Here is a 16,176-nt window from a genome sequence, read left to right on the forward strand (position 1 = left end):
AACAGTACCAGAGATATATCTCGGGAGCATACTCCCATTTGACCAGTCTTTCTGTAGCCATTGGCAAGACAGATTGATAGGAGTCTTGCAGGAACTTAGGTAGTGAACATCAGGTAAAGCTAGCATCAAAGGATCATGTCTCAAATTCCAGTTTCATTATCAATTTTAGCTCAGAAACACATATGTATATTAATTTTTATATTTGAAGATAAATAGTTGTATTCCAGCTATCCCTCTTTGCTATTGCTTACTTTATTATTAGTTCCTAAGATGTGAGTAATGCTAGCAAGGCCAGATTTATTGGCCATCATGAGTTGCCCTGTGAAAGTATTGGTGAAGTAATGGTGTTCCCATGATTGTGTTAAATAAGGAATTCCGCAATCATGATATATGATAAAGAAATAGCGATATTGTAGTAGCAAGTCTTTTTAAGGGGTGTGTGGCCGGAGGATCATGTGACCTGATCACCCAGTGGGGAGGGAGCACAGAATTCCAGGGCTGAGCGCAGGCTTATACCATCAGAAACGATCCTAGAGCTGAATGGAGAAGATGCATATTGAAACACTCTGTACATAGTTTAAGTTAGTTAATAAATAGTTATTGTTGTTGTTAACCTGTGGTCACCAATCATTACGATTATCACATTGGCAATGGCGAAAACAGAAGCACATGAAATCACAGTAAAAAATGCAAAGGAGACCTTGTTTGAAATTATCCATCATAAGTCCACTCAAGTCCAACCTGCAAAGAGGAAATCAGAAACATGCCTATGCTAGGCAAGTTAGAGCCATTTGATGCAAATTCCAAAGACTGGGTACAGTATGTGGAGGTTTGCAATATTTTTTCCAAGCTAGTGGAATAGAGGAAGATGATAAGAAGGTTATATTGCTTACTGTGCATAGGACCTAGACATATGGTTTGATCAGAAATTTAACATCTCTGGATGCTCCTGATCCCAAAACTTTGGCTGAGCTGGTGGATCTAGTTAAGGGGCATTATCATCCGAAGCCATCAGTAATTTTGCAAAAGTACGAATTCAATTCCACTCAGTCCATTTTGTTTTTTTTTTAAAGCCTATGGGCTGTTTGAAACCCCAGGAGAAACAATAGCAGCCTATGTGGCAAGATTAAGACAAATAGTGGAGTATTATGAGATTGGGTCAGTCCTCAGTAACATGTTGTGAGACTGGTTAGTGCGTGGTGTAAATAATACTGCAATACAGAAGGAGTTGTTAGCATTATCAGAAATAAACTTAAAAAAGGCACTGGAAATGGCTCGAGCAATGGAAAGCTCAGAGAAGGGTGCCTTAGAGCTGCAAAGCATGCAGAACAGCAAGGTCCACCAGGTTTGGCAGGAAGCTGCTAGCAGGACTGGTGCCAAGAGTGGCTAATTTTAGTAAAGAGAAGAGCGTTGAATCTGAAAGAATTCAAAAGTATAGAAACTCAACAGCCTAGGAGTAATGCAGAGTGGGACCGATAAAGAGGGGAGTCACTCCCTGGAGAAGTGCTGATTCAGAGAAGCAGAATGCTTCACATTTGGGGGAGGAGGGCATGTAAGGCACAAGTGCAGAAACAAGCAGGACCTGCAAGAAGGGCAAATAATCCAGCTCCAGTACATAATATGGAGAACCAAACATCTTGTCAATGAATAGTAAAAATGTGGGCAAAATAGCCTTAATTACATTGGTGTTATTGGTGAAGGGCCATCCATTGAAGATGGAGGTGGACACAGGGACCTCAGCCATGGTCGTTGGAGAACAAACATACCGGTATCTCGAAGGTGAGGTTCAACTCCTAAGGTTGAAGAACATTGAAGCCAAGCTAGCCACATATACTGGTGAAGCTATTCGAATCGTAGGAACAACCATGACTCCAGTAAGCTACAGACAGCAGGACCGAGTTTAATTTGGCGTGACTGGCTACAGAAAATCAAATTAAACTGGCTGGTAAAATTTAAAATAAATGAGAGGGGGCCTGCATGAAGTCCTCCCAAGATACCAAGAAATATTTCACTAAGAGTTGGGGATGATCAAAAATTTAAAGTCTAAGATCCACATTGATCCTGACGCTACCCTGAGATTTTACAGGGCGAGACCTGTGCCCAGTGCCTTACTTGAAAAGGTTGAAACAGAGCTTACACGTTTAGAAGACGTAGACATCATACAGCCCTTGTAATTCTCAGAGAAGGCAGCACCTATTGTACCAGTACTCAAACCAGACAAGACTGTCCGTATATGCGGGAAACTACAAGCTGATGGTAAACCAGGCCACGAAGCTGGTTCGGTACCCCCATTCCCAAAATAGATTATCTGTACGCAAAGTTGGCTGGGGATCTAAAGTATACCAAGTTGGACATGCGCATGAGGAAATAGTGGAAAGTGATGTGACGGTACAAGAATAGAGTCAAACTCTAGAAAGTCCAACCCAATCTACATCTGCTGTTGACTCACACCCAGCTGAGCCACGTCGTTCCCAGACAGACTGAGTTTCCGATGAACTGTGTTAAAAATATTTATTATGGTTAGTGTTGTGTAATTAATTTAACTCTTCAAGATATTGTGTAATAAGGAACTTAAAGGGGGAGGGATGTAATAATGAGCCCTTTAAGGGGCAAGTGTCCGGAGGGTCATGTGACCCAATCATCTGCTGGATGGGGAGTGTGGAATCCTGGGGCTGAGCATATCAGAATCAATCCTAGAGCTGAATAGAGAAGATGTATATTGAAGCACTCTGCACATTGTTTGAGTTGGTGAATAAATAACTTGTTGTTAATCTGGTGATCACCAATCATTATGATGAAATGTAAGTCAAGAAGATCTGTATCCAGGAGGGATATTTGTAAGCAATGGTGTTGTTGTGACATTAATACTGTTGTCTATCCTAACAGTGGGGGTCCTGCAACCAGGAAATAAGCTTGACAAGTTGCTGCACTGCATCTTGTAGATAGTACATACTGCAGCTGCAGTATATCAGTAACGAAATGAATGAATACTGAGTGTAGTTGACACTGAACAAGCATAGTGCTTTGCTCTAATCTAGGTAGCATCACATGTTTTGGTGTTATTGCATCAAATTCAAAAGACAGGTATGTATTCCATCACACTTTTGAGCCATGTAAATCACCCACCCTATTTTAGTTACTGAATGAAATAGTACAAGTAAGCAGGAAATAACTATTCAAATATGAATTTAAATTGATATTTCTACACCATCAGATTCATGAGGCTTTTTGAGAAAACCCAGACTTGCACATTCACTGTAGTTATTTTGGCCCAGAAGGAATATATTTTTAATTAACCAATCAGTAGTTGAATCATCACTGAATTGTGTTTTTTTATAAAAACACATTACTACTATGTGCCAGGAAAACCTCTATTGTAAAGCTGTGTCTTGTAACATATAGAATTCGTTGACAGAAAAATACAACAGATACATAGATTAATTAAACGGAGCTGGAAATCATTCTCAACTCAATTTTTGAATGAGATTGTATTTCCAACCATCAAAGGCATTTCCTGTTATTAAAAAATCTATGCCCAACTGACAATGCAAGGTGAAAGGGAAAATTAATCATTTTAAATCAGAAACAAAAGTATTAAAGAACGCCATCCCAAGATTCCTTAGAATGTTCCTTATAATTTAAACAATTTCTCCCGCAATACACTAATACATAATGCAACAACTGCAAGTTACTGGTGTTATTCCTATTTAAACATCCTATTAATGCTTGGAACTATGATTTTCTTTGTTGTTGCTGCACTCTTACTGCAAGTTGCAGTAAGTAACTCCTGTTACCTATTTGATCATAGCGGTCTCTGCATCCAGCTTCAAATCACAAAAGTAACTGTTAACACTGGGAATAATAAGCTCTGTTGTTTTATGTATTAATGGTTTGCTGTTTATGTGTTGCTTTGCATTTATGTCTTTAGTATGTTATTTCATCAGTTAAATTAACCTGTCCCATGTTTATTGTATCAAAGATTGCAGGTTCTATGCAATCCTTTTATTCAGTTTCTATAGTTATCGTATGACTCAGAATATTATAACTGTTAGACATTTTTAGTATGATAAATTTTATAAATTGGAAAATAGCTTTCAGATGCTAAATATTTTTTCCATCAATACACTAAAAAGCAGAGCTATTGGTACCTTCTATGGTACCTTCAGTCACCATGTGTTACAAGTAATTATGATGTGAAGATGCCGGCGTTGGACTGGGGTAAACACAGTAAGAAGTCTCACAACACCAGGTTAAAGTCCAACAGGTTTATTTGGTAGCAAATACCATAAGCTTTCGGAGCACTGCTCCTTCATCAGATGGAGTGGAAATGTGCTCTCAAACAGTGCACAGACACAGAAATCAAGTTACAGAATACTAATTAGAATGCGAACCACTACAGCCAGCCAGGTCTTAAAGGTACAGACAATGTGGGTGGAGGGAGCATTCCCTCACAATGCTCCCTCCACCCACATTGTCTGTACCTTTAAGACCTGGCTGGTTGTAGAGATTCGCATTCTAATTAGTATTCTGTAACTTGACTTCTGTGTCTGTGCACTGTTTGAGAGCACATTTCCACTCCATCTGACGAAGGAGCAGTGCTCCGAAAGCTTATGGTATTTGCTACCAAATAAACCTGTTGGACTTTAACCTGGTGTTGTGAGACTTCTTACTGTGTTTACAAGTAATTGTCAGCCTTGGTGTACTGGTACCACTGTTCCCTTTCAGTCATGATGCTAGGGGTTCTAGCCCCATTTCAGAGATTTAAGCATATAATCTAGCATATAATCCTCAGGGGAATGCTCTCCTGTTGGAGCCTGGAAGTGCCATCTTTCAAATAAAGTGTGAAAAGACCCCAACTGTGCTCTCAAGTGGATAAAAAATAAATTCTGTTGAACTATTGAAGGGCAGAGGAGTTGATTTAGCCTATGATCAACACCATAAAAAGTTATCCATTTATCTCATTGCTGTTTGTGGGAGCTTGCCATGCACAATTTTTCTTTTGATACTTTCATTGGAACACAAGAACACAATAAATAGGAACAGGAGTAATCCACATGGCCTGTCAAGCCTGTTCCATCACCATTTAATAAAATCATGGCTGATCTTGGGCTGCAAATCCATTTTCTTATCTACTTCCTATATCCCTTAATTCAGACCAAAAGTCTGTCTATCCCAGTCTTACACACATTCAGTGATGCATTCAACAACCCTCTGGGGTACAGAATTCCAATGATTCACAATGCCTTGAGTGAAGTAATTTGTCCTCATCTTGGTCCTGAATGATTGGCCCATAATCCTCAGACTGTGCCCAACGGGCAGAAACAATCTCTCAGTGTCTACCCTATCAAGCCTCCTCATATTTTTGTGGATTTCAATCAAATCACCTCTTGCTCTTCTATACTCCAGACAATATAAATCCAATTTACTTAGCATCATATGACAACTCTCTCATCCTAAGGACCAGTTTACTGAACCTTCACTGTATTGCCTGGGATGCAAGTATATTCTTTCTTAATGTGGAGACCAAAACTAAACACAGTATCAGTAGTCTCAGCAGAACACTTACAACTGTAGAAATACGTATTTATCCTTGTACTTCAATTCCCTTTCAATAAAGGCCAAAATCAAAGTTTCAAACCTTTTTATAAATATTCTGCGTTTCTATTCTAATGACCGAAGTGAATAACCTTGCACTTCTCTACATTATACTCCATCTTCCATCTCATTGTCCACCCACTTAACCTGTCCATATTTCTTTGCTGCTGTGTCATCCCCACAGATTGCCTGCCCATCAGAAAACTTTGATACATTACTCTCTGTCTCTTCATCTAAGTTGCTAATATAGGTGTAAACAGCTGAGGCCTCACATCCTTGGGCCATTCTACTATTCACTGACTGCCTACTTGAAAAATCCCCATTAATGCCAATTCTCTTGTTTCTATCCATTAACCTATACTCTACCCATGATAAAATATTATCCCAAACTCCAGGAGCCCTTGTCTTCCTTTTTTGGCATCCTATTGAATGTTTTTTGGAAATCCAGGTATACTACATCTACCCTATATCTACCCTACTGGTTAAATCCTCAAAAATGCTGATAAATTTATCAAAAAGAATTTCCCCTTTATAAAACCTTGTTTACTTGTTCTAATCATACTATGCTCTTCCAAGTACATGGTTAAGACTTCCTTAAAAATAAAATACTGCATTTTCCCAACAACTGATGTTATAGACTAACTGGCCTGTAGTGCACTGTGTTCCCTCCCCTCCTTTCTTGAAAACAATTTGCCAACTTCTAATCTAATGTGACCATTTCCTTATCATGGAATTTTGGAAAATTATAGACAGCACACCCAGTATCTCTACAGGTTTCTCTCTTAGACCCCTATTTGTCAGGTTCCAGAGATTTGTCAAAGTTTAGTCAAAAGAACATAAGAACATAAGAAATAGGAGCCATCTAGCCCCTCGAGCCTGCCCCGCCATTCAATAAGATCATGGCTGATCTGATAGTGGTTTAGTTCCACTTACCCGCCCACTCCCCATAACCCTTAATTCCCTGATTGATCAGAAATCTATCTACCTGTGACTTAAACATGTTTAACGAGGTAGCCTCCACTGCTTCAATGGGCAGAGAATTCCAGAGATTCACTACCCTCTGAGAGAAGAAGTTCCTCCTCAACTCTGTCCTAAACTGACTCCCCCTTATTTTGAGGCTGTGTCCTCTAGTTCTTGTTTCCTTTCTAAGTGGAAAGAATCTCTTTGCCTCTACCCTGTCTAGCCCGTTCATTATCTTATATGTCTCTATAAGATCTCCCCTCAGCCTTCTAAACTCCAACGAGTACAGGCTCAATCTACTCAATCTCTCCTCATAAGCTAACCCCCTCATCTCCGGTATCAACCTGGTGAACCTTCTCTGTACTCCCTCCAAGGCCAATACATCCTTCCGCAAATAAGGGGACCAAAATTGCACACAGTACTTCAGTTGCGGCCTCACCAGTACCTTGTACAATTGCAGCAAGACCTCCCTGCTTTTATACTCCATCCCCTTCGCGATAAAGGCCAACATTCCATTTGCTTTCTTGATCACCTGCTGCACCTACAAACTGAGTTTTTGCGATTCATGCACAAGGACCCCCAGGTCCCTCTGCACAGTAGCATGTTGTAATTTTTCACCATTTAAATAATAGTCCATTTTACTATTATTCCTTCCAAAGTGGATAATCTCACACTTGTCAACGTTATACTCCATCTGCCAGATCCTTGCCCACTCACTTAGCCTATCCAAATCTCTCTGCAGACTTTCCGCATCCTCCACGCAATTCGCTTTCCCACTCATCTTTGTGTCATCCTCAAACTTTGTTACCCTACACTCGGTCCCCTCCTCCAGATTGTCTATGTATATGGTAAACAGTTGAGGCCCCAGCACCGATCCCTGCGGCACGCCACTGGTCACCAACTGCCAACCAGAAAAGCACCCATTTATTCCAACTCTCTGCTTCCTGTTAGATAGCCAATCCTCAATCCACGCTAACACTCTACCCCCAACTCCGTGTACCCTAATCTTCTGCAGCAACCTTTTGTGAGGCACCTTATCGAACGCCTTCTGGAAATCCAAAAACACCACATCCACCGGTTCCCCTCTGTCAACCGCACTTGTTACATCTTCATAAAAATCCAGTAAATTCGTCAAACGCAACTTTCCCTTCATGAATCCATGCTGCGTCTGCTTGATCGAACCATTTTTTTCTAGGTGTCTTGCTATTTCTTCTTTAATGATGGATTCCAGCAATTTCCCAACTACGGACGTTAAGCTAACCGGCCTGTAGTTACCCGCTTTTTGTCCACCTCCTTTTTTAAACAGTGGCGTCACATTAGCTGTTTTCCAATCAGCCAGCACATCCCCAGAGTCCAGCGAATTTTGATAAATTACAACCAACGCATCTGCTATTACTTCTCCCATTTCTTTCAGTACCCTGGGATGCATTCCATCCGGGCCCGGGGACTTGTCTACCTTTAGTCCCATTAGCCTACCAAGCACTACCTCTTTAGTAATAGTAATCGTTTTAAGGACCTCACCCCCTACAGTCCCACGACCATCAATTTTCGGTAAGCTCTTTGTGTCCTCTACCGTGAAGACCGACACAAAAAACATGTTTAAGGCCTCGGCCATTTCCTCGTTTCCCATTATTAAATCCCCCTTCTTGTCTTCTAGGGGTCCAACATTTACTTTAGCTACTCTTTTCCTTTTTATATATTTGTAAAAACTTTTACTATCAGTTTTTATATTTTGTGCTAGTTTAGTTTCATAATCTATCTTTCCTTTCTTTATCGCTTTTTTAGTAGTTCTTTGTTGTTTTTTAAAGCTTTCCCAATCTTCTAATTCCCCACTAGTTTTGGCCACTCTGTACACATCGGTTTTTAATTTAATACTCTCCTTTATTTCCTCAGTTATCCACAGCTGGTTATCCCTTTTCTTACATTCCTTTTTTATCACAGGAATATATTTTTGCTGAGTACTGAGAAAAATCTCCTTAAAAATCCGCCACTGTTGCTCAGCTGTCCTACCAACTAGTCTGCGCTCCCAGTCTACATTAGCCAATTCTTCCCTCATCCTATTGTATCCTATTAGTTCCCCTGAGTTTGCCAACAATTTTTTTCTGCTAACATTACTTTCCTTATTCTTTTGGCATCAATGAGCCCTAGTAAATTTGAGTCAATGGGAATTGGGAAAAGCTCTCTTCTGTTTGGACTTATACCAAGCACAAAGGAAGATGGGTTGTGGTAGTTGGAGGTCAGCCATCTCAACCCCAGAACATCACTGTTGGAGTTCCTCAGAGGAGTGTCTTAGGCTAATCCATCTTCAGCTGTTTCATCGATGACCTTCCTTCCATTAAAAGGTCAGAGGTGGGGATGTTCGCTGGTGATTGCACAACGTTCACCACCATTCATGACTCCTCAGATACTGAAGCAGTCCATGTCCAAATGCACTAAGTCCTGGACAATATCCAGACTTGGACTGACAAGTGGCAAATAACATTCGCGCCACACAAGTGTCAGGCAATGACCATCTCCAACAAGAGAAACTCTGACCATCAGCCCTAGACATTCAATAGCCTTAGCATCATTGAATCTCCCATTATCAACATCCTGGGCATTACCATTGACCAGAAACTGAATTAGACTAGCCTTATAAATACTGTAGCTACAAGAGCAGGTCAGAGGCTAATAATCCTACTGCAAATAACTCACTTTCTGACTCCCCAAAGCCTTTACAAAATTTACAAGGAACTAGTAAGAAGTTTCACAAAACCAGGTTATCTTCCTTTTCTGTAAGAAGTAAGACTTCTTACTGTGCCCACCCCAGTCCAACGTCAGCATCTTCACTACAAGGAACCAGTTAGGAGTATGATGGAATATTCTCCCCTTGCCTGGGTAAATGCAGCTCCAACAACACTCAAGAAATTTGATGTCATCCAGGACAAAGCAGTCAGTTTGATTGGCATCCTTTCCACCAACTTCCTCCACCACTGATGAACAGCAGAAGTGTGTAGCATCTACAAGATGTACTGTAGGAACTCACCAAAGCTCTTTAGACAGCATTTTCCAAACCCATGAAGACTACCAGCTAGAAGGCCATGGGCAGCATTTACATGGAAACACTATCATCTGCAAGTTCCCCTCCAAGCCACTCATCAACTTGCTTTGCTGTCGCTGTGGAAATCCTGGAATTTCCTTACACAATGTTGTTCAAGAAGGTAGCTCACTATCACTTTCTCAAGGGCAATTAGGAATGGGCAACGAATGCTGACCTAACCAACAAAGCCCATATCCCTAGAATGAATGAAAAACAACCTAACTTTTAATGTAAATTTAAACTTATCACTTGTATCAAATTCTGAAATACTCAATCTATTTACCTCACTCAGGCGTAGTCTCCTGTCTGTACGTCCTGTTTTTGAGATGTCAGCTAGTATTTGTTGTCCATCCCTAATTGCTCTTGAACGGAATGGTTTACTTGGCCATTTCCCAGGCATTAATGAATCAATCACATATGTCTCCCATTTTCAGAATTTTGCACAGACTGCATGATTTTCAAAACAGCAGCCCTCCATCACCCTACCCAATCAGTTTCTCTTCAAATGTTAATGTAAACAATGAATAAACACAGGCTATTAGAGCCTTGGAAATATCATGTAAACCCAATCCTATGAATCACCGCTGCCCCACCTCACCTATGAGTAGAAATTTATTATTCCCCTGCTTAACATATTGAAGCAGATTGTAGTCACTCCACAAAGAGACTTCCTGAGATTAAATAACTTAATAAACATCAGGAACCAAATCTGAAAAACTCCTGATCTGTGTGACTGGACTTAAAGGAAGTTAACCCTTTATAGTCTATACATAGGGGATAGGTAGAAAATCATTGGTCGAGTATGGTAAACGTTGTTTGCTGACCTTTCTAATTCCAATGGCAATAGAATGAGCGATAAAATTATATCTAGGTATGAATTTGTTTTTCTTCTAAGAATATATCTCATGGTGCTTTTGTTTCAGTTCCAGTTTCCAACCCAACAATAAAATGCAACTCTTTAAAAGGTGTATACAAAACAGGAGAGCTGGTAACCCTGCTTTGCCAATCAACTACTGGAACCCTTCCTATAACCTATTCATTGTTCTTAAACAAAAGATTCATCTACTCAGTCACAAGGTCTAATAGAGAGCCTGCAGCTTTTAATGTGCTCATAAATGAAACCAAAGATGGCGGGGAGTACAAGTGCAAAGCTGAAAATGAAATTCCGGACTTGTTCAAATACAGTGAAGGAATGAACTTTACAGTAAAAGGTACGTTTCCTTACAATCAAAGTTGATAATTTGAGATGACACTGCAGAAGTTTTGATTTTTCCTCTTTTTGATCAATCATTTCCTCACCTGTGTATTAAATGCAAGTCCTCAAATGTTCATTACATATGACTGCCCTAACAGCAACAAGAAAGATGACATAAAAACAGAGCTGAAGAGTCATATGGACTCAAAACGTTAACTATGTTTGTCTCTCCACAGATGCTGCCAGATCTGCATTTTCTGCTTTTATTTCAGATTTCCAGCATCTGTAATATATTGCTTTTATGGGAGATGATAAACCGAGTTCTTAAAACAGGTTCTAGAATTGTGTGCATTTTGCCATCACATGATGTCCATAGCAGATTGACTAGCAAACTATTAAACATTATGAGCACCACAGACTCCGGGGGCATGATTTTCCTGGCCCACTATGCTGGTCAAGCAGCGTAGCGGGCCAGGAAATTTAAGCAGGGCGCCATAAACGGGAATCACGACTGGCGTGATCAGCTTTGCACTGGGGAATGGTACGAGGCTGATTTAAATATTCATTAGCTTATTTAACTCTATTCAGCTAGCATGGGAAAAATTGTCTGTGCTCACTTATGCTTCTGACCTTGCTGGTGGAGGTCTGCAACAGCAGGAAGCACAGCTGGGCACCAGCAATCAGGACCTGTTATGATGGCCTCGCTGGTGGGACTGGGTGGCAGGGTCCCTTGTGCAGTGCCAGCCTGACACCCTGACAGTGCCCACCAGGCATTCTGGCAGTGCCCACTGGGCACCTGGCACTGCCATCCTGGCACACTGGCAGTGCCTGAGCACTGGGCAGTGCCAAAGGGGCAGTGCCCGTGGGGGCAGGGCCTCATGGGGGCCAGACAGGGGTGGAACTAGACCCAGGATGGGGGGAGATAGGAAGGGCGGGAAGGGGGGAACATTACATCAGTGGTTGGGGGCTAGTGGTGGGGCTGGCGATCAGAGGCCAGGGCCAGCCATTGGGAAGCCAGAATGGCCATCAGAGGTTGGGGCCAGCAAGGGGGTGGGATTGGCGATGTCCTGGGGGGAGCTAGGGTTGGTGATATCCGGGGTGAGGGTGGACGGCGGGGGGGGCAGGGGGCGGATGTCAACCGATCCCAGGGTCAGTGCATGCCCAATGGCCCCCTGAGCAGTCTGATACCGGCCTCTCTAGTGGTATTAGGCCCCATCCCCTCAAGTGGCGTGAATCACCTGACAGCCTCTGTATTGCACAAAGTGTCGTGAATTCATTTAACAAAGCTCGCCCAAAAAATGGGAGGGAAAACCTCCTGTTTTCCTGCCTGTTGGGCACTTAGACTTTTTTGGGGAGAATCTTTCGTTCTATAGTCAAAGTTCGGTGGCAGTTCAGTTGGAGTGATTTCAGCTGGAGGGCAGGACGGTTCACCACATTACATATGCATCTTTGAGGAACTCGTGGTGAGGACAGGCGGGAAGTTGTCATCCCAGATCTTATTTCATGGGGGAAAAGAATCTGACACCATATTTAACTGGGCAGCCGGAACTATCCTTTCCACCATCGCCAAGCCACAGCTCCACCTTTCACATTAACCCTTCCTCCCTCCCTAGGTCATCCTTCATCCAATTTGTGTTGCTAGCCCACCCAGTCTCAAGCATATGCTGGCATTTACAGGTGCTCCCCAAAGAAGAAATCTACCTTGCCAGATGCATGCCACCTATTTGCAGTCATGAATGGTAACTTACTAATTTCTTGATGGCAGTGAGCTTAATTTGGAGGGGGGAACTTAACACCAGTGAGATGGCCTTTTAGTAAGTATGCAGGACATTTTAATGCATGTGAAAGGGCTTCCTGACGTGATTCATCAGGAAGCCTGACCCACCTCCAGTCCAGGGAACATAATTGCTAAAGTTCATCTTGCATTGGGAATCTGAATTTTAGCCTCACGGCAAATTAAGTTCCCCCACTTGCCAAGCTTCCTACTGTTGGTGGGCTGGAAGATTCTGCCGCATTGTGTCCGCAAATCGCACCTTCTGTTGTCACAGTTTTTAACTACACTTTTTCTTGAAGCATTTAGCATTGTAGTTGACCATGCCAATGTTTCCCATTCAACAAATGGAATCCTCTGGTTCTGCCAGCAGTGGGGAGGTGTGGTGGGCAGGGGGAACATAATTTGGCATGACATCAAAAATCAGTTTCCCAATGTCAGGATGAATTGTTGGAATTTTCTTGGGACTTTAAAGGTAGGTTGAACTTTCCAGTGAACAGTGGGTGAATCATAGAATCCTACACTGCAGAAGGAGGCATTCAGCCCATCGAGTCTGCACCGACCACAATCCCACCCAGGCCCTGTCCCTATAACGCCATGCATTTACCCTGGCTAGCCCCCCTGACACTAAGGGGTAATTTAGCATAGCCAATCCACCAAACCCACACATCTTTGGACCGTGGGAGGAAAACAGAGCGCCCGGAGGAAACCCACGCAGATACAGGGAGAATATGCAAACTCCACATAGACAGTGACCCAAGCCAGGATAGCATGGTGGCACAGTGGTTAGCACTGCTGTCTCACAGGGACCCGGGTTCAATTCCGACCTTGGATGACAGTCTGGGTGGAGTTTGCAGTCCAAAGATGCGCAGGTTAGACGCATTAACCATGGTAAATGTGTGGGGTTGCAGGGTAGGGTGGGGGAAAGACCCTGGGTAAGATACTTCGCACATGATTCTATGATATTGGGAAGCTCTTTCACATGCATTTGCAAGTCGTGCATGCTCATTAAAAGGCCACCTCACCAAATTATGTTCTCCACCAGCCGGATATTATAACTTTCACAGCTGTACTTAAGTGGTATGTACCTAGCGAGCTTCACTTCTTACATGAATTTCAGGTGAATAGACGCTGCTCAAACTCATGACCAGCTCAAATTGTTGGTGAATTTAAATCTGCAGTTGAATGGATGAAAAACATCATCAGCTCAACACATTGACCACTGTGGGTATTTGCCACATGGAGCTAAAATAAGTCTTTAAGTCGTTCACACAGCTACGGCGATGAAACCACCAGGCTAAGTTCAAACATTCTATTCAACTCAACCTCTTGTGTTGATGATATGGAAAACATGCTACATACAACCTATGACAACCTTTAAGCATAAGGATTAAGGAAACACAATGATAGTAACTCACATCACAATTCAAGTTCTGAAACTGTATGTAAGCCTAACCCAAGTGAGTTAAAGCAAGCTGAGTATCCGCAAAACACCATATGCATATCTGGGACCAGTACAATTAGCAAAACAGAGAACAAGATGCCAGGAAAAAAATCTTGCAACTTTCCTGTTACAAAATAGGAAATGAAGTTCTATTGCAAGATGTAAAGGCTTTCAGGTGTTGGAATGTAACCAGTGACAAATTTGTGTTGGATGTAATATGACCAATGGGCCACATTGGCCCAAAGCCTAGACCTCCCCCCCCCCGGGTCAGGTGTCCCACTGCATGTGCCGCCTCGCGGAAATGTCCTCCGTGCCCTTTTCCACCGCGCGGAGGCGTTTCCTGTACGGGCTGCTGCTGCACACCTTTCACTACCGCGTCCTCGCCTGTCGCCCGGATACACCTTGGCGGGCCTTGTTGCCGCCGGGCGGCGGAGGTCCCCAGTGGAGGTCCCTCTACGGAGGAATCTCCCCCAATTATCTCGGGGACCTGGGGTGGAGGGTGCTGCACGCAGCAGTGCCGTACAACTGTAGGTTTTTCCTGTACACGGGCTCCCGAGACTGCCCTTTCTGTGGCCTCGTGGAGTCCGTGGACCATGTCTACGTTCTGTGTTTTAGGCTGCACACCCTTTTTGGTTTCCTCAAACACCTCTTATTGATGTTTTGTTTGCACTTCAGTCCCACGCTCCTGATCTACGGGCACCTGGTGCGGAGAGGGGCGGGTCGGGATGCCGACCTCCTCGTGAACCTGCTCCTGGGCCTGGCGAGACACGCCATCAATAGGTCCAGGCAGCGGGCGATCGACGGGGCCGTCCTTCCCGACTGTCTGCCCCTCTACCGCGGCTACATTCGCGGCCAGGTGTCTCTGGAGAGGGAGCATGCGGTGTCCACGGGCGCGATTGACGCCTTCCGCGACCGCTGGGCACCGCAGGGGCTGGGGTGTATTATCGACCCTGATAATCACCTTTTGGTTTGACGTTTTAAGTTTCCTTTCGACTTTGTTTTTGGTTCGGGCTGTTCCCCCCTTCCTTTTGGGGAGCTGCCCCTTTTACTTTGTCCCTAAGTTAATTTGAGTTAGTTTATTATGTTGGTACCTTAAAAGAGCTACCTTAAAAGAGATGACCAATGGGAACAAGATGCAAGGGTTTCGCTGACCCAGTAAAACATGGAACCAATCACTGATGTAAGTCAGCTGACCAACTGATTCACTACAATTAAGGAACTATGTAGCATTGTGGGAAGCTTGGAGTGGCCCTAAGTTTGGAGTAATGATGTTTCTTTATTAAACCCTTTCTTTGATTTATAAGTTGGAGTAAGGTTTGTTTTATTTGCTGCATTTTGAAGAGTTCCTTCAGAAGAAACAGCAGAAAGAGCTCAGGATTAGGAGGAAGTGTGTATGTGCAAGGAATTAGGAAGTTGGAGGCGAGTAAAAATAGAAATTTTGCACCAGCTTAAATGCTATATTGATCATGCTGACCAACACTTGCTTCTTTGCCCTTTATGTACTCGTGCACTTTATTATGCCATTACTTTTATTGAAAGCGAAATGTTGAAGTTTTCTTAGAACAACACTATTGCAACTTTTCTTCCTCTCTCTTGATGTGTGCTGGAAGAAACACTGGGCATAATTTTCAAGGGCCTCTGAAGATGTATCTGGAGGTAAAAGAGGCCCCAAAACAGGAGGGAAATTCCATCAGAGTTGCACCAGGATTATACTCCTGCCTTGTTGGGATTCTACCGAGAGGAGGGGTGGGGAGCAGTGGCAGAAATGATTGCCTAATTGGCTGTGGGCAAAAACTGATTAAGTCCCTTGAAGGCTTCATTAAGGACACTGTGCTAAATGGATTTTCTAACCAGTGTACAAGGTTTGCACCAAGCCAGAAGGCCATCTGTGAAAAGGTGTCAATCCCTTGGTGGCAGACCAGGTAGCCCTCAGAGCCATAGGCTCCATCCAAGGGTAATGCTCCATGCTGGCTGCAACCGGAGCAGTGTCCATTACTGGTTGCAACCAGCGCAGTGTCCATTACTGTGCGGAGACTTTCCCTCATGCTTAATGGTCATAATGCTTTTCATCATGTGTGTGTGTGTGTGTATATATATATATCTCCTATTTATAGTTGGCCACCAAGAATGGA

At 43.0% G+C, this 16,176-nt stretch overlaps 1 protein-coding gene across 5 annotated transcripts in view; it reads left to right on the plus strand.

The window, feature by feature from the left end:
* The window catches only part of pecam1a (platelet and endothelial cell adhesion molecule 1a), a 98,053-nt gene that overhangs the window by 33,150 nt on the left and 48,727 nt on the right, over positions 1 to 16,176 (plus strand). For 4 of the 5 annotated variants that reach the window (XM_078225761.1, XM_078225762.1, XM_078225763.1 and 1 more), the window contains exon 7: positions 10,558 to 10,845. The exons of the other annotated variant lie outside the window; for it this stretch is intronic. In XM_078225761.1, the coding sequence (XP_078081887.1) occupies positions 10,558 to 10,845 (288 nt within the window). The remainder of the gene's footprint in view (positions 1 to 10,557; positions 10,846 to 16,176) is intronic. 5 annotated transcript variants of the gene reach the window in all.

Source organism: Mustelus asterias, chromosome 12 (assembly GCF_964213995.1).
Source record: "Mustelus asterias chromosome 12, sMusAst1.hap1.1, whole genome shotgun sequence".
Classification (NCBI taxonomy): domain Eukaryota; kingdom Metazoa; phylum Chordata; class Chondrichthyes; order Carcharhiniformes; family Triakidae; genus Mustelus; species Mustelus asterias.